Raw genomic sequence first — 27,439 nt, 5'->3', positions numbered from 1 at the left:
CTTCTGCATCTCTAAGGGGATGGTGCTCTCTCTACCCCTCCAGACAGGGCAAGCTGGGGCTTTTACACTTTGATCTGGTGAAGAGGAGTCTCAGCCGGTTTATTTTTTAGCATATAAAGGATTCTCAGGGAATTGCTGCTCCACCCTCCAGGTGAGTATTTGCACCAAGGATGAGCCAGATCCCCAGCTAGTGTAGACAGACCTAAGAGGAGCTACACCTGATCGACACAGCAGCTGGGGATCTGCACCTATTGACTCTCATGGAGCTGGAGATATGGAATTTCTATTTTTATTATGTCACTGAAAATGCTGGTTGTTTGTGTCTATGAAGAGGACACTGGGAGGGGAGAAATGTACGGTAAACCCGCCCTGATTGCTACATCTCGGATTCCGGACCCAATGGGAAGCGCGGAGCGGGAAGGAGGTCAGGCTGGTACCTCTGCCTGGAATTGGCACCGCGAGTCTGACACAGTGACATCCATCCGGCGAAGCACTGAGGATGCTGGGACCAGGCTGCAGGGAGCCATGGAGGTAACAACCATCTCCTTCCTTTTTGCACCCCACTTTCTCTATTTACCATTCCTCTTAGGGGCCCCATTTCAAACCCCTTCCTGGGGTCAGGAAGGGTGGCTTTGCAGTGAGGGCACTGGCCTGGGGACCTGGGTTCAAATACCACTTGTGCCAGCAACTCCCTGGGTGATCTTGGGCAAAGCCACTTAAACTCTGCATGGCCCAGGTCTTCCCCCTCCCTGCTAGGAAATAATCCTGCTTCTGTCTGTGCTAGGGTGACCAGATGTCCCACTTTTATAAGGACAGTCCTGATATTTGGGGCTTTGTCTTATAAAGGCGCCTATTACCCCCCACCCCGTCCAGATTTTTCACACTTGCTATAATCTATGCCTCAGTCCTCCAAACAATTATGCCCTTTACACTAGCTGGGGATCATGGCTCATAGTAGTAAAGGCAATCACGTATGTCAGGGGCCTTAGGCTGTAAACTCTTCAGGTCCATCTATACAAACCCTTGTCCAATGGGGCCCCAGTCCTAGCTGCAATATCATAATATAAATAATAATTAATGGGCAACTGCACTGCTGCTCCGTCACATTGGCACTGAAAGGGTTACATTTCTGGCCTGCCCTCCAAGAAGTTTTCTCCTTTAAATCCCACCTCCTGCTGCATTAGGGGAACCAAATGTCTCTTTCAAGCCAAAAGAGGATCAAGTTACATCCGGGGGGCCTAGCAGGGGCATGGCTAGGGTAGGGGTTTCTGAGGTTCTGGCACTGTGTGGACACTTGGGGTCACTGATGGAAAAGCCTTTTCTAAACCATGCACCAAAGGGCCCTTATCTCAGCTGGGGCTTCTAAACACCGGTCTTATTGGGATCCAGGAAGTGATAAAGGATCCCTCCCCCTCCCCCCGACGTAAGAGGGGGGTCCACAGGACCAGGAAAACCAAATAATTACGGGGGACAACTAATGAACAACAGGGACAGGAGTGCGGTCAAAGGGTCAAACGAAGGGAACCGGACGGGGACACCGAGCAGATAACCCCGGACAGCGCCCACTGCTCCTCGAAGGCATCAAGGGAGTCAGTGGACGCCGCCCAGAGGAACTCTGCCCGGAGGCGTGAACGGACGGAGGATCGGAAATAGGTCCCACAGTCATAGGAGACTCCATCGGCCAACCTCCTCACCCTGGTTTTATAGATGGCCACTTTAGCCAGGGCCAGGAGGAGATTGACCAGGAGGTCCCGTGTGTTAGGCAGATAATGATGCCCTATATTGCTAAACTGATGGCCTGTTTCTATGGGGAGTTTGTCTCCTAGCCGGTGCAGTGAAGCCTACATTCATCACAATGTGCACCAAAAGGCAAATTAAAGGAAAAGCTAGGGTAATGACTAAATCCACTTCACAAGGAGTTTCCTGACGTAGCAGGACAGAACCAGCCTCGCAGTCAAATCAAGCTTTGGCCATAGTGGCAATTAGGGTGACCAGACGTCTCGATAACATCGGGACTGTCCCGATATTTAGTTGTTTGTCCCGCGTCCCGACCGATGTATGGTCGGGACGCCATTTGTCCCGATGTTTTGGCTTGGGGCTGGAGGAGTACACTGGTGAGCGCTCACCTGGGGTCCCGGCGGTGCTTATTTGGGGAAACGGCGGGCCGCAGGACCCTGCGGCCCCTAGGCACAGGGGCGGCCAGAGGGGTCTCTGTGTGCTGCACCTACTACAAGCGCTGGCTCCATCGTGGGCCAGCCAATGGGAACTGTGGGCATGGACAGGGTGCAGACCCCCCCGGCTGCCCCTGCCCCTGGGGCGCTGCGTGCTACTCACGCCCCCAAGTAAGTCCCGCCCTCACAGCTTCCAGCCAATGGCAGCTGGAGTCAGTGCTTGTGGCAGGCGCAGCACGTGGAGTGGAGACCCCACTGGCCACTGCTGACCTTAGGAGCCAGAGGAACCTGCCAGGTGCTTCCCAGTGGGTGGGAACCGTCTCCCAGGTAAGCGGCGGGGCTGTGGGCAGGAGCTGGGGCCCTGTGCTTGTGGCAGGGGTCAGGGTCATGCATCCCCACCCCCTACCTTACAGCAGGGTTGGAGCGGGGGCTGTGAGCCCCTGACCCACGGCGGGGCTGCGCCCGGCGCCGGGACCCTGCACCACCGACCTGCGGCTTCTTCAGGCTTTGTATCCCCCTCCCCCCCTGGCTCCAGTGGGGTGCGGGGTATGAGCCTGTGGCTGCCCCCCTACCACCATGTGTCCCGGTATTTTGTTCTTGTCATCTGGTCACCCTAGTGGCAATTCTGCTGATCATCCAGAAACTCTTCCCCCTTTTTCATGCTGACCCCTGGGCCGGCAGACTGAGTCTGTGCTGGGCACAGATGGACTGAACTTGCCAACAAGTTGGCCCCGTCCGCACAGAATTCTGACCATTAGCAGGAACCGGAGGAGCATGGCGGATTCGACCTAGATGCTCTTCACATACCAGGTAACTCTGCTGACTGCAGTGGGGTTGCGCCTGATTTACCTTAGTGTAAACGAATGGAAAACCAGCCCCATCAGTTCCTCACTAGAAAATGCCCTGCCCCTTCCCGTCCCTTCCTCCCAGGCCTGCACCATTCTATCCCTTTGATATTCCCCTTTGACTTGTTCCATCGCTGGCAGAAAGAGATTAGGCTCCAGAGCTATTGCTGATTCAGGAAAGGGAAATCCGGAGCCCTTGCGTTCATATAGGACCAGACTATCAGCTACTGCAGATCAGCACTGGCTGTGGCGGAGCGACACCAGCTGACACCAGCCGAGCATCTGACCCGCAGTAGCTCTCTTCCACCATTTTTTCCGTTGCTGGATTTTGAATGCCTCTCACTCTGTCGTTATATATGGACTCTACATTCTGTTTTCTCAAAAAGAAAAGGAGTACTTGTGGCACCTTAGAGACTAACAAATTTATTAGAGTATAAGCTTTTGTGAGCTACAGCTCACTTCACTTCAAGCTGTAGCTCACGAAAGCTTATGCTCTAATAAATTTGTTAGTCTCTAAGGTGCCACAAGTCCTCCTTTTCTTTTTGCGAATACAGACTAACACGGCTGCTACTCTGAAACCTGTCATTCTGTTTTCTGTTTCAGCTTGGCGATAAGGAAGGGGGAAGAAAATTGTTTTCTGCCTGGGGCGGCTTTCAGGTGCTACACAGAGAATTCCAGATCTGCAACTAACCGCGCGAAGAGGAAGCAGAGTGAGATGCTTTCAAAGAAATCAACAATGCAAGAGCCTGGGTTCAATCCCGTCTTGTCAACTTCCAAGCAATGCAAAAAAGTTCCCTACAGTTGATTCTCCAGGGCTTTGCCAGTCCCATTTAAGCCATTCCACTAATGGGGTTTCCATTGCTTCCCGGGGGAGAATGTGCCATAGCTTGATGGAAATTTTCTCGTTTGCTTAATCTCACCCCTTCAAGTACTGCCACCCCCTGAGTCTTGTCGCTTGTTCCCATGGCTCCAGTACACGCTGTTCACTGAAGTTACACATGTTTTCCTTTCAGTCTCATTAGTTAAATAATCCATGAAGCAGGGGAAGATCGTTGCCGCTCACCCACCTACGTTGCATGCAGGGATGGATCCAGTAGGCGTGCTCTGACCAGGCCTACCAGCTCAGACCTTAGTTAGAATGCTCCCCTCGGGTGTGGAAGATCTAGGTTCAATTCCCCCCTCTGCCCAAGGGGGAGGAAAAGATTTGAACAGGGGTTTCCCCACCACTCAGGTGAGTTCACTGAGCTATGGGATATGCTGATGTGGAGCTTCGCCTGAAGCTGTTCCACTGTGGATAAATAACTAAAGAATCATTGGGCCAGAGAGTGAATAAGAGAGCAAATGACTCTAAAGCTTCATAATTAGTACACCCCCTAAGAAGATGGGAGACTGCGGGTCCAGTCCCCCTGCTCCAATTCTTTATACAAAGTGGAACTGAGTCTGCAGACCCTAAGCATTACAGGGTTTTTTTTTTTTTTTTTATTTTAAAGAAGCCTGTAGCACTGATGGAAGCAAAGAAAACCTCCCAAAGAAGAACCGAGTTCACATTCGGTGGTGACATCTGCTTGAGTCAGCAAACAGCTGGCAGGGCCTCATTTCTAATTTGAAGTTGCCTTGTTTAACTTCCAGTCATTGATTCTTGTTCCACCTTCCGCCACTAGAGTCACGATTTAGCACCTGGTAATTTCTCTCCAGGATGGTCCATGTACACTGATCACATCACCTCTTGATCTTCAGGTGAACAAGCTGAGCCCTCAATCTCTCACTGTATGGCATTTTTGCCCAGCCCTTGAATAATTTGTAGGCTAATCTCTGCACCCTCTCCAATTTTTCAACATCCTTTTTAAAAACATTGACACCAGAACTGGGCGTAATATTCACCAATGGCCCGTACGGAGCTTACATCACCTCTCTACGCCTTCCTGTTACTCCCCTGTTTGTCCATCCAAAGGATAACATTTGCCCTTTTAGCCACAGCAGATCACCGGGAGCTCAGGTTGAGTTGTTTGTTCACTTTGGCTGCTAGATCCTTCTCAGAGCAAAAAAAGACACAGACAGCAAGAAAGATACAAACATTCCTAGTGAAATCATCTTTCAGTCCCATGGCTCACTGTCTGATCTCAACACCAAGAAGCTGATCCCGGCAGCAACCAACCCCACTGGAAACCAAAAATCCTCATTGTGATAGGTCCAAACATACGACATGAGAGGAGGGTGACCAGATGTCCCGATTTTATAGGGACAGTCCTGATTTTTGGGTCTTTTTCTTATATAGGCTCCTATTACCCCCACCCCATCCAGATTTTTCACACTTGCTGTCTGGTTACCCTACGTCAGAGTGAGTCACCAGGCAACAGGGATTTCCCCAGACCCCTCTTGGGAGGCGTGTAAATCCCCCTCCCCCCCCACTTTCAGGCGGTGTTGCCAATTTAGTCATTGGTTGGAAATTTGAATTGAAATTCAAACATTAATACACACTTTAAAGGCATCTAACAGTATATGAGAAAATTCTCGTACCCGAGAAAGCAGAAAGGGTTTGAAAAGTCTGAACAAAGACGAGCTTCCTCACACAGCTGCTATTTATGACAATGTCGGCACATTTGTTTCGGCTCTATTGGCCGGCCTAATCATTCCAAATTATGATTTGTAAGCAAGGTCTGAATGAGCTCCCCCTATGACGGGGGGCCCCAGGGCCAGGCGGCTGCAGGGGCAGAAGCTTGGTCCTGTCTGCTCCTGGGGATCCTGCTCTGCCCCCACCGGCAGCCGAGCTCTCCCCTCCCCCGCCGCCTCCCCCGAGCCTGCCGCGTTCCCGCCCCCTCCCAGCGCTTCCCCTGCAGCCAAACAGCTGTTTGCCGCCCCTCCGGGAGGGAGGGGGAGGAGCTGGGCTGCAGCGCACTTGGGGGAGGAGGCGGAGAAGAGGCAGGGGCGGGGCCTCGGGGAAGGGGGTGGAATCGGGGCAGGGCAGAGCAAAGGCTGGGCCCCTGCACTCCCCCTACACATATCCCCCCCAGCCCCCTGCTGTGGGACGCTCAGGGCAGGGGGCTGGGAGCACCCCCACGACCCCAGCCCACACTCCCTAGCCCTCTGCCCTGACTCCTGCACCCCCCTCACAAACCAAGCCCCACACATCCCCAGCCCTGACTTCTGCACCCCCTCACACCCTGCCCTCCCTGACTCCTGCACCCCCCCACATCCCCCCACCACCTTGAGCACCAAACAGGAGCTCCTGAACCCCCCTCCACATCCCCACCTGCACCCCTTGCACCAAATGGGAGCTGCCCCAGGTAAGTGCTTCACACCCCAACCTCCTGCCCCAACCCCGAGCCCCCTCCTGCATCCTAACTCCTGGCCAGACCCTGAACCCCAACCCCCAGCCTGCTCCTGCACCCTAACTCGCTCCCAGACCCTGCACCCCCCTCAAACACACCCAGTCCCCTGCCCTCCCTGACTCCTGCACTCCCCACACCCCCAGCCCCACCCTCCCTGACTCCTGCAACCCCCCACATCCCCAGCCTGCTCCCCCACACCCCCAGCCTGCTCCTTCCCTGACTCCTGCAACCCCCCATACCCCTGCCCCCTCACACACCCCCAGTCCCCTCCATCCCTGATTCCTGCCCCCCCTCCACATCCCCACCTGCACCCCTCACACCAAAAGGGAGCTGCCCCAGGTAAGTGCTCCACACCCCAACCTCCTGCCCCAGCCCTGAGCCCCCTCCCACACCCTAACTCCTGGCCAGACCCTGCACCCTAATCCCCAGCCTGCTCCTGTACTCTAACTTCCTTCCAAACCCTGCACCCCCAGTCCTGAGCCCCCTCCCACACCCTAACACCTGGCAAGACCCTGCACCCCAATGCCTTTTTACATTTTTTTTAATAAAGTGTCTTTATCCAAAGCGCTTTACACTACTTGGCTAACGGTACAAACAATATTTGGAAAGATCACTACGTGCTCCGTTGAGACCCTCAGCGATTTTCAAGTGGTCTGTGGAAAAATAAGTTAGGCTACAAGAACCATCAAGATCCCTCACTTTATTTTCATTTACTTCCTATTTCTTATAGGAGGAGGATGAAGAAAAAAAGAATGAAAAAGAGGGTCGGGGGGGAGATCAGAGCGAATGTTCTTTTTCCTGGGTGGATCCCAAGGAGGGGCCCCAAAAACGAAGCTGAGCACAGGGCTCCACTGATGCTAAATCCGCCACTGACTCCACGAGCAGCACAGAGTCAAGGCTGATGTAGTTAGGTCGACACAGTGTCCGTGCAGATTCTGCGTTGCTTACGCTGATTGTTACTGGCCTCCAGCAGCCGTCTCACACTGTCCCACACGCTGACAGCACAATCGGCCCAAGTGCTCCTGGCTGAGGACGCACACCGCCAACACAAGGAGCAAAGTAGACACGCACCAGCAATTCAATTACTGCAGCGGCGGTATGCTGGCCTAAGCTAGGTCGACCTAATTTTGTAGCATAGACATGCCCTTATGCAATCAGTTCTTTGGGGCAACTCTGTTTGTTCTATGTTTGTGCAGCACCTAGCACGATGGCAGAGGCGACACGTGGGGGGGGCACGCGGAGTCATGTACCCCCCGATATTAGCACTACTGACCGGGCCGTTAAAAGTCTGGTTGGCGGTGCAGGCAGGCTCCCTACCCGGCTCCATGCAACTCCTGGGAAGCTGCTGGCATCTCCCTCTGGCTCCTAGGTGGAGGGAGGGCTACGGGGGCTCTGCGCACTGCCCCCGCTCCCAGCACCGGCTCAGCAGCTCCCATTGGCCAGGAACTGTCTCACGGGCGGGCCTCTGCTTCACTCCCAGTCAGAGTAAAGGGTGCTGCGTATCTTCTCCTTTGTTTCCGGGCCCCCGATAAACGGGATTAGTCCAAGTGGGAAGGTTTGTTCCCCTCTTCTAGGTGCTCCTGCCGAGTTAACTCCCGTTATATCCCAAGTGCTGCCCTTAACCCAAGTCCCGTCCACACCCAAAGCCCCTTCACTCCACTGTGGTGGTGCTTTTCGTGCTGGCACAACTCGGTGGCCGCTCACACAACCGCTCTGTGCAGGGCGAGGGTTAATTCACAGTGTGACTGCTCTCAGTCCAGCGAGGCTCACTGGCCAGGAGTTCACTCACGTAAGTGTAGATAGCCTGAGTTCACTTTTAGCTTCAGTTTCAGTTTCTTCTTCTTCTTCTTCATGCCTTTGATCCCTCCTGTTCTCCTCTTCCTCCCCCCAACCACCACCCCCTTCTTCTTTCCTGCCTTCAGAAATGCCCTGATCTTTCCAGTGGTGCCAATCCCCAACTCATGAGTGGCTGCACCCCCACCCCCATAAAATCAACTTAGAAATCCTGACCGCTTTTGGGTGCAGAACTGGGGACAGGTGCGCGCGCGCGCACACACACACACACACACACACACACGTGTCAAGAAAACAAGGAGAAAGAAATAGCCCCCTGGGGTGTGAAATGTGTGGAGGTGAGAAGGGGGCTCAAAACCATGACAGCTAGTGACTGGTGCTCTTCTTTAACCAGCAGGGCTGCGGGAACTAGGGGCAGGCCACATCCCCTGGCTTCAAGTGGTTTCCATCATATGCAGGGTTTACAGTTTCGCTCCGTGGCTCTCAGCAGCCCCTCCTCCTCCCCCATTCAGGACAGGAGTTACACAATCACTGTGCTTTGCTGGTTTCCCCTTTGCACAGGGAACTGCTGCTAATTGCTCTGGGGTGGATCAAACTGCCAGAAAAACCACCGCTAGTAGGTTTCAGAGTAGCAGCCGTGTTAGTCTGTATTCGCAAAAAGGAAAGGAGGACTTGTGGCACCTTAGAGACTAACAAATTTATTTGAGCATAAGCTTTCGTGAGCTAGAGCTCACTTCATCGGAAACTCTCATTGCCTTTCTGCAGACTGGCTTAGCAGCAGCAAGTAAGGAGGGGACAGGGCGGGGGGGGGGGGGTTGTATCTTCCACTGTAAGCTAGGGGTTGAGGCAGCACTAAGACTGGGGGCTCTAACCCAGTTCAGAGGGGGGAAGGGCTGTGTGGAGCCTCCCCCCACTGCGGGTGCAGGGCTAGACGGAGAGGGGGGCTAGATGGGAGGGAGCCATTACATTCCACTCCGGTTTATGTTTGAATCTTCCTGCATTACGTGTCACTGAACTTTTTAAAGTTGGGCAAGGGCTTGAAATTGAAATGTAGAGAGCACCGAGAAAGAGACCAGCTAGCAAGTGTGAAAAATCCCGACTCTGTGTGTGTGTGTGTGTGTGTGGAGTGGGGGTGGTAGTAGGCTCCTATATAAGATAAAGTCCCAAATATTGGGACCGTCTGGTTTTTGAATGTTTTAATTCCTGATGTCAGATTTGTGTCCATTTATTCTTTTGTGTAGAGAATTTATTGCTTAGAACAATTATTATTGTTGTTTGACATTTATATTATCCTAATAGCTAAAAGCTACCTGGGGCTTTAAGAAAAAAAACACAACCCTTTATATATCACCAGACTTGTGACACCCCGCACCGCAATCCCCCGTCCTGAGCCCCCTCCTGCACCCCAAACCCTAGCCTGACCCCAGAGCCCGCACCCAGAGCCGGAGCCCTCACCTCCCATCCCAGCCTGGATCCCCCTCCTGCACCCCAAACCCCTCATCCCTGGCCCCACACCAGAGCTGCACCCCCCAGTCAGATCCCTCACCCCCTCTCGCACCCCAACCCTCTACCCTAGCCCGGAGCCCCCTCCTGCACCCTGAACCCCTCATTTCTGGCCACACCCGAGAGCATGCACCCCCCAGCCAGAGAAAAGAGAAAGATGGCAACCCCCTCTCCTCCTGTTTCAGAGGGGAAGCCCTGTTAGTCTGTATCAGCAAAAACAACGAGGAGTCCTGTGGCACCTTAGAGACAAACAAATTTATTTGGGCATAAGCTTTCATGGGCTAGAACTTCATCAGATGCATCTGATATAGCCCACAAAAGCTTATGCCTCAATAAATTTTTGTCTCTAAGGTGCCACAAGGACTCCTCCTTGTTCTGGCTGTCTCCTCTTCTGGCATCACCCATGAAACTAGCTGTTTGTTTTCATTTTCTTCTCATCTGGGCCATTTCTGAGAAATCACACGGAGTCTGTTTCACTTTTGTTCCCTCCCCCTCTTAAAAAGACACTGCTCCCAGCAGGAAGTTCCAGGGAATGAACAATGGGATTGCAGCTCGGGAAGCAGCTCACCCTTCCTGGTCTATATGAGCCAGTGGGGAAATTGTCCCCCTGGGTGAGGGGAGAATACCCCCTATTCCCTATGACTGGGTGCTCAACCTTTTTCTTTCTGAATCCCCCCACCCCCCCAACAGGGACAGGATCCAGAGCTGATGCATTCAGAACCAGAGGACAGAGTGCTTGGGTTCAAAACCAGGGGACAGGAGACAGACTGCTTGGGAGCGAGATAGGAGCGAGGAAATGGGTGGGAGCCTCTTGATTCCACTCTGGATTAGTTTGTATGTTCTTGTATTTCAAATCACTGAAGTGGGGAAAGTGCCCCTGCCTTGCTCTGAAATTCGGCCAAGGTCACAGAGCAGGAAGAAAGACAGATCTGAGTTGCTGCTGGCTGAAGCAAAAGTCAGGGACTTACTTCCCCCACATCCCCTTTGGGAAAGGAACTAAAACCAGCCAATAAAACAGCAAATGGAAAACAGAACACACCTGTTTCTCATAGCTGAGGAATTTGGCAAATGTGGCCTTAGGCAGCCTAAATGGGGAGTACAAGATATTGGCACCTCCTTGGGGCATGCTGAATTCGGAGGGGCTGTGAAAGGGGTTTAAGGCTATATTTGTGTAACCCACTCATGAGTGTATGTTACACGTACCCCTTGGTGCTGATCCAGCGGATACGAGTCTAGTACAGCCCTAGCTACAGAGCTTTTGCTTGGGCCGTAACAGATTGTGTTTTTTAATCTCTGGTTCTACCCAAAATGCTCCCGCTAAGAAACTGACAGGCACATTTGCCATGAGTGTTTACGCTGATTCCAGCTCCTGGAGTAAAGTGCATGCACAGTGCAGGCTTGTAGGATCTGATTTCTGTTGCCCAGCACCTTGTGCCGTCATTTCCACCAGTGCAGAGTGGGTGCAACAACTTTGCACAGGCATCAGTTACTGTCCGAGGTGTTGTGTTGTCCCAGGAAACCTTGGGTTTTTTACTCCAAACTGGGATTAGATGCTTGAACGCAATCCGTGCTTTATAGTGCATCACTCTGTCTGCATTTAGGGTTTGGACTGATGCAGCTACACTGGTGATTGCAATCTGGGCAGATCCCGCAGTGTAGACAAAGCCTTTACTGGATCAAGCCCCCACAGACCCTGCCTTTATAGAGGAATCCATCGGCATAACATCATTTGACAGAGGCAGCCCAATTGCTCTGACTACTATGGGAGTGCCGATGCTGTGGGTGCAGCCCCAGCGTTAAGGTACCACTTACTGCCATGATGCGCTGCCCGACTCCCAGAATTCCAGGGCATGCTGGGTAATTTTACAGGCCCGCTCTGCAACGGCCTGGGCACCATGGGACAGCAGCGTGGGAAGGGGAAGGGCCATTTGCCCTGACGATGTGACCCCGATAGCACCAGATGCTTCCCTCTGCTTGCACCTGGGGGATCTTGGATGGGTGGATGTGCAGAAAAACGCTGACTAATGCAAACTGGAGTGTGGATACAAGGGAACAGGCTAAAGGATAGACCAGTCCTGTATCGCTCTAGTGCAGATAGGCCCTTGGCTACGCTCCCTTGACTTACACCCACTCTGCCCATGGCCAGGGGAATCTCTCTCTCTAATTTGCATGATGTAGGTTTTCTACATTTTCCTCCAGTTCCTTGGCAGCTAGGTTCAATGGGTTGCTGCCCCCCCATCCCATTAGATCCTCTGCCTTGCTGTCTCCCACACCCCCTCACTGCTTTGCTCTGCCTTCTATACCCTTTCCCCAGCTCCCACATCCCCTCCAGCCTCCCAGTTAGTGCCTCTGCTTAGAATCACAGAATCATAGAATAGTAGGATTGGAAGAGACCTCAGGAGGTCATCTAGTCCAACTCCCTGCTCAAAGCAGGGCCAACCCCAATTAAATCATCCCAGCCACGGCTTTGTCAAGCCAGGCCTTAAAAACTTCTAAGGAAGGAGATTCCACCACCTCCCTAGGTAACCCATTCCAGTGCTTCACCATCCTCCTAGTGAAAGAGTGTTTTCTAATATCCAACCTAGACCTCCCCCACTGCAACTTGAGACCATTGCTTCTTGTTCTGTCATCTGCCACCACTGAGAACCGCCTTGCTCCATCCTCTTTGGAACCCCCTTTCAGGTAGTTGAAAGCAGCTATCAAATCCCCCCTCATTCTTCTCTTCTCCAGACTAAATAACTCCACTTCCCTCAGCCTCTCCTCAGAAGTCATGTGTCCCAGTCCCTAATAATTTTCGTTGCCCTCCGCTGGACTCTCTCCAATTTGTCCACAACCCTTCCATAGTGGGGGGACCAAAACTGGTCGCAGCACTCCAGATGTGGCCTCACCAGTGCCGAATAGAGGGAATAATCACTTCCCTCAATCTGCTGGCAATGCTCCTATTAATACAGCCCAATGTGCCATTGGCCTTCTTGGCAACAAGGGCACACTGCTGACTCATATCCAGCTTCTTGTCCACAGTAACCTCTAGGTCCTTTTCTGTAGACTGCTTTGCGGTCTCCAAGTTCCCATGTGCCTGGCTGTCCCCCACAGCTCCTTCTCCTTGTGCCTGTGGCTTACACCTGGCCCTCCCACCCAGTCCCCCGTGTTGTGCTTCCCCCTCGCTTTTGTCTCTTTCTTCCAATCTGGATTTCTCAGGACCTCAGGAGTGAATTGAGGTTTGCCTCCCTTCCTAGCACTGCATGGGTGGGGGGAGGCGCTGCTGACCTCTTTAGAAAAAGGGGGGCCATTTTATTTGGGTTCTTGGACGCCCTTGTGGGTGAGTCCCTTTGAAAATGCTTTGCTGTGCTACATTGTGCCAACCAGGAAAGCAAGCATAATAAAAGCTTGGAGCATTGTTTAGTGGCTTTCATTACTATGGCGCCAGGGAAGTCACTGTATCCAACAAAAGCCTTTTCTCTTGTCGAAAGCTTGTGTGGGTGTTGTTGACACTGGGAGCAGTTGCTCCTGGAATACAGTTTAACTACCAAGGTGCAGCAGAAGAAGTGTTTGTCCCAGCCAGTCCAGGCAAGCCCTGGACTGGCAGCAAACCTACCCAAACCAGTACTGTCTGCTCTGCATCAGACACTGGTGGTTAAAGCCTCTGGCTTTTTCCAGAGGAGACAGGTCCTAAAGCTAGCAATTCGCAGCTGCAGAGGCAGTGTGGCCTAGTGCATACTGGCCTTTATTCCAGTGGCTCTGCCCCTGGCCTGCTAGGTGAGTCACTTCCTGGCTCTGTGCCTCAGTTTCCCCACTTGTAACGTGGGGATAAGGATCCTGACCTCCGTTGTAAATTGCTTCCCGATCTACTAATGAAATGCATGGGGTATTATTATTAAACTGGGTTTGTCAAAAATGTGACCAAGGAGCTGCAAAAGGTTGTTTTTATAAAACCAGACTAGGGGGACTTAACATACATGATCGATACAATATAAAATAACGAGAGGCGATTCCTGTCGTATTGCTCTTATTTGTTTCCTCTCTGAGATAAACAGTCCCAGGCTTTCAAGACCATGCAGATTACAGGAACTCCTCACTTAAAGTCATCCCGGTTAACGCTGTTTCCTTGTTAGGTGGCTGATCAGTTAGGACACATGCTCGTTTAAAGTTGCACAAGGCTCCCTTATAACTGCTTTGTCCCATGCTTGCAGGAAGAACAGCCCGTTGGAGCGAGCTGGTGGGGACTTGGAACCAGGGTGGGCCGGCAGCCCCCCTATCAGCTGCCCGCTCCCTTAAGTTCCCTGGGCCACAGCCCAATTGCAGCCCAATTGTGGGCAGTTCAGCTGTCCCTCCTCCCACTGCCATGTGCTGCTCCTGCCCTCTGCCTTGGAGCTGCTCCCCAAGCCTCCTGCTTGCTGGGGGGGGGGGAGGAGAAGAGGGGGGCTAATGTCAGGGTGTCCCCCTCCCCCTTGCTCCTGCACCCTGCTTACCCCATCTCCATAGAGCAGGGGGACACACAACAGGGCTCAGGACAGAGGGAGCTTCCTGGCAGTAGCTGCTGAAGTCTCAGCTTGCTGATTAACTCAACAAGGCAGTGTACTTAAGAGTGGGTCAGGGTACTTAAAGGGGAAATGCGCATCTCTCTCTCTCTCTCTCACACACACACATGGTGTGTCTCTGTCTCTGTCTGCCATGCTGTCTCTCCTCCCTCCATTCCTGCTGCCTTGTAGAGCGTGAGGCTACATTAACGAGTTAACCCCTTGAGGGCTGAGCCAATTGCTAGTTCATCATTTAGCAGTAAGGCATTCCCTGGGAAATATCCCACCCTCTGACTCCACCACCTCAACCAAGCTTCACAATCATCATTGCTGTGTACAGTATTAAGTTGTTTGTTTAAAACTTATACTCTGTGTGTGTGTGTGTGTGTGTGTGTGTGTGTATATATATATATATATATATACACATACATATAAATATAATCTTTTCTGTGGCAAAAAAAAACATTTCCCTAGAACCTAACCCCCCTATTTACATTAATTCTTATGGGGAAATTGGATTCGCTTAACATCGTTTCGCTTAAAGTCGCATTTTTCAGGAACAGAACTACAACGTTAAGTGAGGAGTTACTGTATTTTTATTTATTATGTGTATTATGCCTGTGCCTAGAGACCTCAGCTGAGGCGTTGTGCCGGGCGCTGCACAGACACGCAGCGAGAGACAGTCCCTGCCCCAGAGAGCTTGCAATCTAAATAGACAACGGGTGGGAGAAAGGAAAGTTTATTATTAATCTACCCATTGTTCTGACTGATGTATTAATGAACCAGAGGATGAATGACAAAAGATCCCCATAAAGCTCATTAGCCCTTAAATCATATCATTATTGATTTATCTTATGGCAGAGTCCAGGAAGCCCAATCAAGGGTCAGGGCCTCATTGTGCTAGGCGCTGTACATACCAGTAATGAAGCAGATAGTCCTTGCCCCAGAGTGCTTAAAATCTAGGGGTCCGACAGGATGCAACTGGTTGTTGAAAGAGACAGATGGGGTGGGGGTGAGTTGGGCAGATGAGGTGCTACTAAAACAAATAGTTTTGCAGAAGTCACAGCTTGTAAAAACTCTTGGTTGTTATATTACAGAGCTTTAGGGTTCGGCTCTGGTCCACCTCTGGCTGATTGGACATGCACTGAGTCTGGAATAAGGCAGCACCCAAAGAACGGCAACCGATCAGAGCAAAACACACTCCAGAGCTCCTAGGAAGAGATGGGGAAAGGCACACAGAAGGAGAAAGCCGAGCCAGAGATGCTGTTTAAAGTCCAAAGAGATGCAGAGAACGGAGCAAAGCCAGGTAACCAACTGAGTATAAATGCCCTGGGGAAAAGTTGCGGAGTGTCACTGAGTCACAGAGAAAGAACCAAACTTTCCAGAGAGGGAGGGGGGACAAGAGGTATTTGGGCTCAGATCCATGGAAGATAGCAGCCTAAATTCCACCATGGAGCTGGGCCTTGGTCACCTCAGTGGAGTCATCTGCACTGGCACCCAATTTATGTCCAATCTGTCACCGTCACCATAATGCCCCTGAGAGCAGGACGAGATGTGGGATTGGATGGAGAGAGATAAATGGAGTGATTGGCACAGAAAGAATACTTAAAGACATTGGAGATCACCCACCGGGCAGGGTGTGAAGTGGAAAAAGATGAGGGCCAAGTTCTTTAAGCTTTAAAATGTAGCTGGCACATCCCCAAAAAACCTGTCTGGGCAAAGGTTGTGCACACCCACAATCTCATACATATGCATGCAATTGAACAGTGGTTGGGGCCAGTTGAGCAACTGGGGCATGTGGTTGCCTGACTGGTTCCTTGCAAATGCAATTTCTGTGGGTGTAAGTGTAACACAGAAACATGCCTTGTTTTTTGGTTCATGCAACCTTTCAACCTTCTGGAAATTTGGGGCCGAATACCAGGGGAAGAGTGTCTTATAAACAACATCTCTACTTAGGGTGGGAAACAAAATAGAGGTGGTGTCATCTGTGTATACAGAGCTGGTGAGACCATTACTGGATACGGTGTCCACTTCTGATGTCCACACTTCATGAAGGATGTTGGCAAATTGGAAAGGGTTCAGAAAAGTGTTACAAGACTGATTTGAGGTCTGGAAAACCTGCCTTAAGAATCTCAGTCTGTTTAGCTTAGCAGAAGGAAAGTTAAGAGTTGACTTGATTGTGTTCTATAAGCATCTACGCAGGGAGAAGATTTCTGAGAGAAGAGGGCTCTTCAAGCTAGCAAAATTAAGGCAGAACAATGGCTGGAGACTGAAGCGAGACAACTACACACTAGAAATAAGGTGTGAAGTTTTAATGATGTGGGTGATTCACCTTTGGAACATCTTGTCTGAAGACATGGTGGATTATTCATTGCTTGGAGTCTAAGTCAAGACTGGGTTTCTCTCTAACATCTCTGCTCCAACTCAAAGAGACATTATGAGCTCAGTGGGTGGAATTCTCTAGCTTGTATGAGGCCAGACTAGATGGTCAGAGGGGGTCCTTCTGGTTTTAGATGCTATGAATTAGGCAGCAGAAGCACTTCAGTTCCACATTTACTCGTAACAAGGTCCCTGCTTGGTTTATCAGAGGGATTGAACCCAGTATTTCTGGCTCTAAAAGCATAAGCATGTATTGCCTGCCTGAAACTTTACCCTATCCTATGCCTCTGAAGGCTTGGTCACATGCTGTCCTCCTACCTATGTCCCAAATTGCCCTTTGTTGTCCATAGCGCTGGTCTCTGGATAGCACCACAAAATATCCCTGGGCTTCCCAGGGGTCCCCATTGCTGAATAGAGCTGGTGAGTGAGAGAGGAAGCTAGCAGAACTAGCTGGTGGAACTTGATTGGGCAGATAAAATAGCTCATGAGGAATAAACAAAGTCAGTAGTTTTGTGCTGACATTTAAAAAGTAGCAGATGTCTAAGCTGTTAAGGGAAGGGATGTGGGTAAGGGGGAAAGGATGAGGGTCTATTTTCTAGATACTTGGGGGGAGGGGCCAATAATCTCTCTAAACTGTAGCCCTCACATATGACTGTTCAAGGTCTCCATCCTTATCTTCAAGGCACGCCGTGGCGTGGGCCCAATATACCTAAAAGTCCATCTAAAACTCTGGGATGAAGACCATGGTGGACAACTCTGTTCCTCTGGCCCAATTGATCCCTCAACTATAGGGTAACACTGGTCTGTGTGGGAGACAGAAATTTCTTCGGGTACAGATCCCAGGCTTTGGTGGGAATTCCTCCAAGAACTAAGGACCATCACAAACCTCAGCACCTTCCGCTCCAAGTGCAAGGCACAGGCCTGTGACCTGCCTTCTCTTAGACATAGCGCAACGGGTACATTTATAATAAAATAAGATGCATCCTGCCACAACAAGACACTCCACTGCACATGCTATTCCCTCTGGGGAGTGACAGATGTGTAGCCATGTTTCTTAATGCACGGCTGGAAGGCACTCAGGTACGGTGATGAGCATGGTATAAATACCAATTTTGAATAGAACAGACCTTGCTGAAATGTTTTACATTGATTACTTCATTAGAATGTCCTGAAAATGATATACTTTCATAACTTTCCACTGAAACATTCAACTGTGCTGAAAACGATATATTGAATACGATAGAGTGAAAACAATATACTTTGATAATTTACCTTAGACGATTTCAACAAAATCCATATGTTCCTCCCAAATGCTTCAACTGCATCAGATCAGAATTTTCCAACAGAAATTTGGAAGTTTCAACTAGCCGTCGTGTTAGAACTGATTGAAATTTCTCATTCTTTCCCCCCGAAAAGTGTCCTTTTATTTTTTCCAAAAGTCCTGAAAATGTTTCATTGCTCAAAACTGGATACTGGTGTGGTCTGTGCAAAAAAAACCAACCCAGAATAAATCCCCCAACATTTTTCACAAAATATGTTTGCCACTGTCCAGCCAGCTCTGTGTGTTCAGCAAAAGTGCACATTCGATTATGATTGAAAATGCGTCTCCATTGGCTGGATCCCACAACATGAAGTGTCTGCTTGTGACCTACTGCTATTGAGAAGAGGTAAGGGGCGCTGTCTCTCTGACTTGTTCTCAGCATTCCCTTGGCAGCCCAAGAGATAGATTCATAGAGTTGAAGGCTGGAAGAGACCATCAGATAATTTAGCCTGACCTCCTGTATAGCACAGGCCACTACATCTCATCCAAATACCCCTACGTTGAGGCCAATAACGTCAGTTAAACTAAAGTATTTTAATCCTCAGAGATCAGGAGAGACTGAAGTGCCATCAATGCCCGCTGTGCTCCAAGCAGCAGCCCAGAACCCCCATATTCACCAATGTCATATAGTTATGGTATGTTTTGTACAAGGTATGCCTTGTGAGGTATCATTTTAAAAGGCTTGATCTGTTGAACATTAATAGCCTGTTGGATTGTTTGTGCTGTCATGGATGAGAAGTTATGAAGTTTTGCTACAGGTGTGTGAAATACATTGTGAGGTTGGGAACACCCACAACCAGCCTTTCAGGTGCAACAATAGGAGAGCCAGATGCACTGATGGCCCACTAAAGGAATCCACACTCTCAAGGTCTATCCCAGGAACAGTATATAATGGAGACTTCTCCGCGACAGGACATACACAGTGGGTAAGAAACTATAAAAGAGGGGAAGTCACATCATCACTTGGCTTCACTCCCCCCACAACTCAACACCTGGAAACATCTGGAGAAAAAAAGACTTGAACTGGGGAGGTGGCCGCAGACTGGAAAGAAGAATCCAAGCCTGTGTATTCAGGAACTATACCATCTATCAAGATGAGACACTGCCTGATTCAAATCCAGTCTAGTTTATAGAACTCAGGTTTCGAGATTACTTTTATTCTTAGGCAACCAATTTTGATCTCTACGCTTGCTACATATAATCACTTAAAATCTATCTTGCTGTAGTTAATAAATCTTTCCTAAAACAGTGTGTTTTGGTTGAAGTGCTTTGGAATTCTGCTCAGGTTTCAAGGGCTGGTGCATGTCCTCTCCACATTGAGGGAGGGACAGACTGAGTAATGAACGTACATTGGTCAGGAGTCTGATCAGGGCAAGATGATGGTACAGCCCATGGGTCCAAGGCTGAGGAGCTGGGGGGAATTGGCTGGAGTCTCTCTATTGTTGGTTCATGAGTGGCTGGGAGAAGCATTCATGTAAATCAGCTGGGTGTGTCCCTGCCTGTGGATGTCTGTGTAAGTGCAGTACCTGGAGAGGTTTGAAGCATGTCACAGCATCACAGTGCTGAGAGGGAGCCCAGGTTAGTAAGACAGAGGGCCCAGCGGTACCCCAGGTCCAGGTTGCACCCTGGGGAACCCGTCACACCCGCGTTCCCTGGAACACCAGGGAAGTCAGAGATCCCTCGACATTCAAGGATGACTGTCTCCAAATAAAATGATAGCTAGTTATCGCTAGTGGATCTGCTGGTGGCTAATGAGACCAATCCGGGATCCACAGATCTTGTCCCAGTTAGGGCAGACATTTCCCAATGCAAGGGGTGGATCTGGATTGTCGAGTCAGGCTGCGGAGCATTCTTTTCTCCTTTCTCCATTTCTTGTTGTCTCCATTGGATCTCGGAATACTGGCATCCTTGCCACAAAGTCCTTTTCCATTTCGCTGGATTGAAGGCTTCCCAGGAATTTATGTCAATATTGTACTTCTTCACATTGGCTTGGAAGGTGTCTTTGAAGCGGGTTTTTTTGTCCGTCCCTCGACCACTGGCCATGGCTCAGTTGTGAGAATGTGACCTGCTTCAGGAATCGATGTTCTGTCATTCAAAGAACATGACCAGCCCAGCCCAACGGAGTTGGTGGCGGACGATCGTAGCTTCAATGCTGGAGGTTTTGGCTTGGGACAGAACACTGTTGTTAGTGCATCGGTCATCCCACTTGATTTGGAAGATCTCATGGTGGCACCGTTGATGGTATTGTTCAAGATCTTTGTGAAACGTGTCTAGATGTCCCAGCAGGCAACCCCATGTGCCATGCTACATAGGAAGGCAAGGCCCGACCCCCAAGACTCCTACCAATCTGGCCTGGGGGGAAAATTCCTTCTTGATCCCAGATCTGATAATCAGTTACACCCGGAGCACATGAGAAAGACACACCAGGCAGGCATCTTAGACATCTAGAGCAATTCTGGTGTCACAAGCATTCTTAAGCAGATGCTTTCCCTTCTGGCCTGCAGCGCCCCCACTGGCTGCTTGCTGCATTGCAATGGGAGGGATTGGAGCTACCTTGCTGCCTCCCTACAAAGCTTGACTATCTTTGCCCAAGCCTATGGGAGCGCATGGCAAAGGACGACCTTTTGAAATATGTTCGGCGTCAGGCTGAAAGGGTTGGGTGCTCCTGTTGTAACTCGTCTAGCTGATAGTGTAGGTGATACCTAGTTAACACGCTGTGGGGTCTCTAGAGGTTGGATCTTGTATAAAATTTACGAGTCTGCTACTGCTTCCTGCATTAGGGGATGTGCCCCTTTAGCTCAAGCTGCAGCAAGTCATGCCTTTAGATCCCCAGGTTCAAACCCCACTCATGGCGTGAAGATAGAAATTAGTATGTTTGCTATCAATGGCTGGTTTCACAGTAGTTAGTATGATGCCACCTGGAGTAGCATGATATCGCATGTAGTACTCAAGTCCCTAAGCATGGCCATGCTAAACACAGGGCACCTCTAGTAGCTAGCCACAGCATGGACACGAGTCTGCGGCAGCTTCTGAACTGAGGAAGCTGGGTTATTTAGCTCAAGTAAGGGCTTGTTTGCACCATGCAGCTTTCAGCGACGGGCCTGTGTCAACACAGCCTTATCACTAAAAGTCGGCATGTGTAAACGCTCTTTGTCGGCACTTTTGCCGATAAAATACTTCCACCCCTGCGAGCGGCGTTCGCTTTGTTGGCAGGAGAGCGCTCCTGCCAGCAAAGCTATGTTTACACCATAGGCGCCGACTCCGTGGGTACTCTGGGGCTGGAGCACCCACAGGGAAAAATTAGTGGGTGCTCTGCACCCACCGGCAGCCAAGCTCCCCTCCCCTCCCCCCCCGCCACACCTGCTCCTCACCCCCTGAGCGCGCCGCATCCCCACTCCTCCACCTACCTCCCAGCGCTTCCTACCTGGCTGCCACCAAATAGCAGTTTGGCAGTGTTAGCATGCTCTGGTGGGGTGGGAGGAGCAGGAATGTGGCGCACTCAGGGGAGAAGGTGGGGAAGAGGTGGGGCCAGGGCGGGGATTTGGGGAAGGAGTTGGGAATGTTGGCAGGGAGGGGACGGAGTTGGGGCGGGGACTTTGGGGAAGGGGTGGGAAGAGGTGGGGCAGGGGCGGGGCCTCATGGAAGGGGTGGAGTGGGGGTGGGGCTGGGGGCAGAGTAGGGGTCGAGCACCCAGGGGAAAGAGGGGAAGTCGGCGCCTATGGTTCACACTGCCACTTGCAGCGGCAAAACTTTTGTCTTTCGGGGGAGGGCTTTTTTACGCAGGGAAAGACAAAAGTTTTGATGACAACTTGGCAATGTAGACAAGCCCTAAGAAAGGCCTGGACTGAAATCCTGCCAACGACCCATCCAGGGCTGTTGTGATAAACAGAGAGAGGAATTGTTTAGCTAATTCCTAGGGCAGCTCATCTGCCTCTCCAGTGGGAGCACTAATGGCCTCTTCTCTTTCAGATTATGCCCCCGACACCATTTGCAAAACTCTCTCATCCCATAAAGCCAAAACTGCAGTCGCATGCTTGATGAGTACCATGACCATCCTCATCCTCATCCTGACAGTAGCTCTGGCAGGTGAGTTGCCAGCCTTGCATGCCTGGCTCCCCTTTCCCCCGGAGCTGTTGTGGTCACAGTCCCAGATCTATAGCTCCTGCACCCTGCAATGCTGGGGGAGGGTATGGGGGGCTCCAGGGCCAAATGGCCACCAATCAAGGAGCTCATCAGCCAGCCCATAATGCTGTAGCAAATGCTGGTGCCCCTTGAAGGCAGGTTCTCCATGTACCTCTGTGAGCTACCAGCAGCAGGGTGGCTGACCCAAGGGGGAGGAATGTGCTGGAAACACTCCATCACCCCTTGAGGATGGGAGGGATGAGGGAGGAGGGCTGCTGAGGGTCAGGACTGAGGAGAGCAGCAGGGGGCTTTGCACAGTCCATGTGCTCTCTCCCCAGTAGCCCAGTGATGTGTCCTTGCAGGCTCGAGCGCGAATGCCATCATGCCCTCACCTGGCAAATGGGGACCGTGACCCCGAGTGCTCCTTGGCAGATTGCTCCCAGATCCATGGAGGAGTAAAGCCATGGAAGAGCTAAGAATGACTGGAATCAACCTCCCCCTGATAATCTCGTTTTGGCCGAAATTTAGACCGAAGCTCTGTGTGGCCGGGGCCATTTGGTCGTTACATGTGCATACAGCGCCCTGCACCATAGGGGCCCGATCCATGCTGGAGCCTCTAGGGGCTAATATAATACTGATAACAAAGATGTCCCTATTCCACCATCTCCAAACAGCACCCTCTACACATCCCCAGTGTCAAATGCCCCAGGACACACAGCTGTGACCTGTATGGCAGGAGGCTGGCCATAGAGGAAAGGCACTGGGGTGGAACTCAGGAGATCTGGATTCAAATGGCACCTCTGCCACAGGCTGTCTGTGTGATCCTGGGCAAGTCATTTCATCTCCCTGTGCCTTAGTTCCCTATCTGTAAAATGGGGTGAATGAACTTTCCTTTCTCCCAGCCTTTCTCAATCTAGATTGTGAGCTCTATAGGGCTGCTCTATAAACTCTACAAACTCAGCACCATATGACAAAGCCCCCGCCCCATACACCCTACAGTGTAGCAGAGCAGGACAGAACATGTGGAAAGTGTAAAAAGCGACTTGTCTGAGCAGTGGAAGCTTAGCAAATGGCTCGTTCATGCTGCAGTTTTGTTTTAGGACCTCGCTCCCACCCCACCCCCGATCCCATTTGTATTTCCTCATGCAGATAAGTCTCTGGCTATCCAGGCAGGGAAAAACTCAGTGTCCATGACATCTCATCCCCCTCCCTATGCCCTAGAGATCAATCCCGGTGATTTAAAGGAACATTCTAGTCAATTGCAATTGCCACAACAGGATGGGTTTGAAAATGTCTGGCTCCAAGGCTTCAATTAGCACCTATTATAGGCATTTTTATCCCTAGAGCTCACTCCCACAGCAACCCCTTATGCCAGGATGGAGCATTGCAGGGGTTCATCTGTTTTAGCTTTGATCTGTATGCTTACTACTTATAATCACTTAAAATCTATCCTTGTGTAGTTAATAAATCTGTTTATTATTATAACACCTGGTTCTGCAATGGTTTGAAGCTTCTGTGGTCAGCCAGGTCACCTCAATCCGGTTCCCTTCCAGGGTTAGCTGAAAAGTGCAAAACTACCCCACCCCAAAGTCTAATGGCCAGGCCCTTTAAGCCTCCCTCTGGGCTCTTCTCGCGACTCCAGGTCATTTGTAATCTCACCCCTTCTGAGTCCCACAGCCCATAAAGATCCATCACCCTCTATCAGGTCATCAGCTTCTTGTTCTTTCTTTCTCAGAGAGGTTTTCCTAGACCGCCCCCCTCCTGGGAGTGGGGGGGGGGACTCTGCAATGCCCTTTCTGGGTTCCACCCCAGGGACCCTGTGTTTAAGCAGATAAAACCCTTGCTCCTTCTTACCTCCAACACTCTGCATTCTATGTCCTCCCATCTTGGAAGTCTGGATCCCAGCAGAAACCTCTCCGGCAGCAGCCTTCTCAGCTGCAGTCTGCAGTCTTTTACTGCAGCTGTTGCTAACTGGCCCCTTAGTCTCAGCTGCAAGAATGACTGATCCGTCTGTTAACTCTTTTCCTGGCTGTCACAGCATGGGGTCTACATACCTCATCACAACTCTATAAAGGCTGGTAGCATTATCCCTTTGTTTTATAGAAAGGGAAACTGGGGCACGGGGGGAGCCAATTTGCCAGTGATTCACATCAAGAATGTCCTGGTGATAGAACCCAGGAGTCCTGACTGCCAACCACCCCCTCTAACCACTTGACCCAATTCCACTCCCAGAGCTGTGGATGGAACCCAGGAGTCCTGACTCTTTGTCCCCACTCCCCTCCTAGAGCACCCCTGAAATCAGGGGCACGGAGGCTTCATTTCTAACTCCCTCTGCCCTCCAAGCCATTGCCCAAGCTCTCAGCTAGGCCTGGATCTGAGGGGATTGTTTCTACTCATTCCCCTTGGATACAGAAGGTCCAGTCCCCTGTGGTGCTCTGCCTTGGACAATCATTGAGGCAGCTCAGAGAGAGCAAAAGGTGCTGACATTCACGCTTGGGTGGTGTTTCCCTCCCACGCCGCATGGCAATGGAGACCCAGGCCCTGAGACGGAAAGGGAAAGATTTCTCACCCTATATTGCTTTCTTATTTCCAGTGGAAACGTCTCATGTCCCTGAGCCTCTTCTTTCTGAACCCTGCTGCCCAGATGGCTGGGTCGGGTACCAAGGGAAATGCTACTATTTCTCAGAAGCAGAAGGGAACTGGAAATCCAGTCAGCACCACTGCTCTTTACTGGGTGCCTCCCTGGCTGGGGTCGACACTTTGCAGGACCTGGTAAGGGACTGGGGCAAATAACATGTTTGGGGTTTGTTTGGTTCTAGGGCAAGTCTGAAAAAAAAATTGATTTGCAGCTGTGATGGGGCTTTGTCCCCAGCACCTGCAATGCAAGGGAAAGGACTCAACTAATCATGTTCTGCACCTAGTGGGTAGTAACTACCTGCCTCTTCAACAAGGGAGGTGAAGCCAAAGCTTGTAAGTAGACTCAGGGAGCTCAGCTGGGGAAAAATTGCAGAGGAGTGAGGTCTCCTGGGCTAGCATTTAACAGGCAGGATACAACAAGGGAGAGGGGCGGAAGGGCTGTTAATTTGAAGCCTTGTTTGAATCTTTATCTGGCCTTGTTCATGCTGTCCCTGGAAGGGGTTTAACCCTTGACCTGACTTGGCCAGGCGGCTGAGCCACAGAATATCCTGAGGGGGAGTGGGGAGAAGAGGCAGGCGGAGAAAGGCTACAGCCAGCCAAGGAAGTGGCCGCTGGGGCATGAGAGGTGAAGTCCCCTGCAATGCCGTATCCGGGCAGGAGGAGGCACCCACGATGTGAGGATGTGCACCATAGAGTCAAACTCAAAAGGAAATCTTTCGAAATTGTCATCAAATGGAAAAGTTGGGAGGGCCCGAAATTCGTTTTGGGTCAATTGAAATGTTTTGTTTTGATTTCCAGTATTTTTTGAACACTTTTAAAAAAAATAAAATGAAAGGAAGGTGCAGTGGGGGGCCCTGGTGCTTCTTCTACTGGGAGGCAACATTGTCTGAGAGTTCTGGCCACTGAACCCAGCCCTGGCTAGGTGCAAAGTGCTACAGTCAGCATGCAATTGTAGGGACCTCAGATCCCTCTGGGAGAATCTCTCCTCTCAAGGAATGGCCCAGCAGAGCTCCAGCCCTGATCCTCTGCTGGAGGAGGAAAGAGGACCTTATTCCTTCCCCAATTCAGGACTTCCATGCAGATTGGCCATAGTAAAATGAATTGAGCCGAGAAGATGGCTTGACTTACACCTGATCCTCCCCAAGGGGAGGTAGAGGGGCAAGGCTGTGTTTTTTGGTGCACTTTGAAAAATTGATTAAAAAACACCCCTCGTTTCAGATCAGACCACAAAAGAAACATTTTCAGTGAATAAAAAAAGTTGAAAAAAAGTCATTCCGGGTCGAACAAAATGTTTCCTTTTAGAGACTGAGCATTTTCAAATTTATTTAAAACAATCTCATGTTGCGATTTTTGGGTTTGAATATTTCTTTTCATTTCAAAATCTCTTGATTTTTTTTTTAATCCAAGACATTTTGAAATGAAAAGAAATGTTCAAACCCCCCAAATCACCATAGGAGATTGTTTTTATAAAATGTTGGGGTGTTTTTTTGCAAAATGAACAATTCGGTGAAATTGATGAATTCGTGAAATGTTTCAGTGTCACCAAATCCACATTTTCCAGTGGGGGGGGAAAAGCCGTTTTGTGTGAAAAGTTTTACACAACTCAACCTCTGACCTTCTCGGAGCATTCTCTCTTTTCCCTACGAAGTTATGCTCTGCACAAAGGCTGCACACAGAGGTGCATGGAGACTGCAGAGGGCTTTAGTAGATCTATGTACTCGGGTGGTGGGCCCCCTGGAAATGCTTCTAAACAGACCAAATTCATGTAGACACCTTCTTTTAAAGGCTTTCCTGATGCGCTATAAGGGGCGCTCTTACCATTGGATCGGCCTGTGGCGGGAAGAAAGCCAGCCTTGGAAGTGGACGAATGGGACAGAATTCAACAGCATGTGAGTCCCGCTTCCTTTCTATGAAGTTTCTCCATGTTCGTTCACTGGCGCTAAATTTGCTCAACGGACTGCTAAACATGGACCTTAGTATGGACCTTGGCTCTGACTTAGATTCTGACTCCTGTGTGACCCCTGGAATCGCCACACGGACCCTGATTTCTGATTCAGGCTTGGTCCTCATCTAGACGCTCTTCACCCTGTTACTGGCTCTGACCCCTGGCTTCAGTTCCTGGCTCCCAAGCCACTAATTCTGCCTTCCTTTGCCCAGGATCTTGACACCCAGCCCCTGGCCTCTTTCTCCCACGGCTCCCATTTTGGCCCTTGTTAAAGTTCCCCCTCTGGATGGGGAGGGAGGAGCTTGGCGGTGGCCCAGGAAAGGGAAATCACTTCAGAAATCTGGTCTGTCTCTGACTTCGACTCTCTCTGCCTCTGCCTAGCACTGACTGGCTCTTCCCCCGTGGTCTCCCGTTTGCAGGTTTGAGGTGAGGGGAGGAGGAAGCTGTGCGTATCTGAACGACGTGGCTGTCATCTCCTCGAGGTGCCTGACGGAGAAGAACTGGGTTTGTAGCAAACCCAGCCTGCATCTGAAGAAGGACTAGAATGGGATGGAACAGAAGAGGCCTTCAAAGGGTGAGGCTCACCCTTGCCGAAGGCAGCCGACAGGCATATGGCCCACGACAATCCCCGAGTTGCTTTTCCCTACTACGCTCACTGAGCGGTTGGCATGTAAACGACACTCTTCATCCCACATGTAGCTTGCAGCACCATTTATGTTGCCTCAGTGCTTAATTTGTAATGACTAGGGTGACCGGATGACAAGAACAAAATATCAGGACACTTAGGTGGGGGCAGCCACAGGCTCACACCCCCTCCCCACCACTGGCGCCATGGCGGGCGGGGAATAAAAAGCCTGAGGAAGCCGCGGGTCGGGG

At 50.7% G+C, this 27,439-nt stretch overlaps 1 protein-coding gene across 3 annotated transcripts; it reads left to right on the top strand.

The window, feature by feature from the left end:
- On the top strand, positions 1–27,439 carry LOC119842547 (C-type lectin domain family 2 member D-like). 3 transcript variants are annotated; one of them, XM_043497133.1, is made up of 6 exons: positions 1–531; positions 15,257–15,465; positions 21,829–21,945; positions 24,575–24,753; positions 26,404–26,507; positions 26,983–27,439. In XM_043497133.1, the coding sequence occupies exons 2-6, from the start codon at positions 15,381–15,383 to the stop codon at positions 27,104–27,106; spliced, it is 609 nt and encodes a 202-aa protein (XP_043353068.1). In that variant the 5' UTR covers positions 1–531; positions 15,257–15,380; the 3' UTR covers positions 27,107–27,439. The 3 variants fall into 3 exon arrangements, with proteins under 3 accessions (XP_043353068.1, XP_038226765.1, XP_043353069.1); XM_038370837.2 differs by lacking the exon at positions 1–531 and adding an exon at positions 8,693–8,923; XM_043497134.1 differs by lacking the exons at positions 1–531; positions 26,404–26,507; positions 26,983–27,439 and adding exons at positions 8,772–8,923; positions 26,244–26,397.

The sequence above is a fragment of the Dermochelys coriacea genome, chromosome 14 (assembly GCF_009764565.3).
Source record: "Dermochelys coriacea isolate rDerCor1 chromosome 14, rDerCor1.pri.v4, whole genome shotgun sequence".
Lineage (NCBI taxonomy): Eukaryota > Metazoa > Chordata > Testudines > Dermochelyidae > Dermochelys > Dermochelys coriacea.
The sequence above is the reverse complement of the archived record's forward strand: the minus strand, read 5'-3'. Positions and strand labels throughout refer to the sequence as shown.

Coding starts and splice junctions, on each gene's coding strand:
- LOC119842547 (XM_043497133.1), top strand. CDS start 15,381: ATGGGGAAAGGCACACAGAAGGAGAAAGCCGAGCCAGAGATGCTGTTT. Junction 15,466..21,828: donor AGAGAACGGAGCAAAGCCAG/GTAACCAACTGA, acceptor CTTCTCTTTCAG/ATTATGCCCCCGACACCATT. Junction 21,946..24,574: donor CCTGACAGTAGCTCTGGCAG/GTGAGTTGCCAG, acceptor TCTTATTTCCAG/TGGAAACGTCTCATGTCCCT.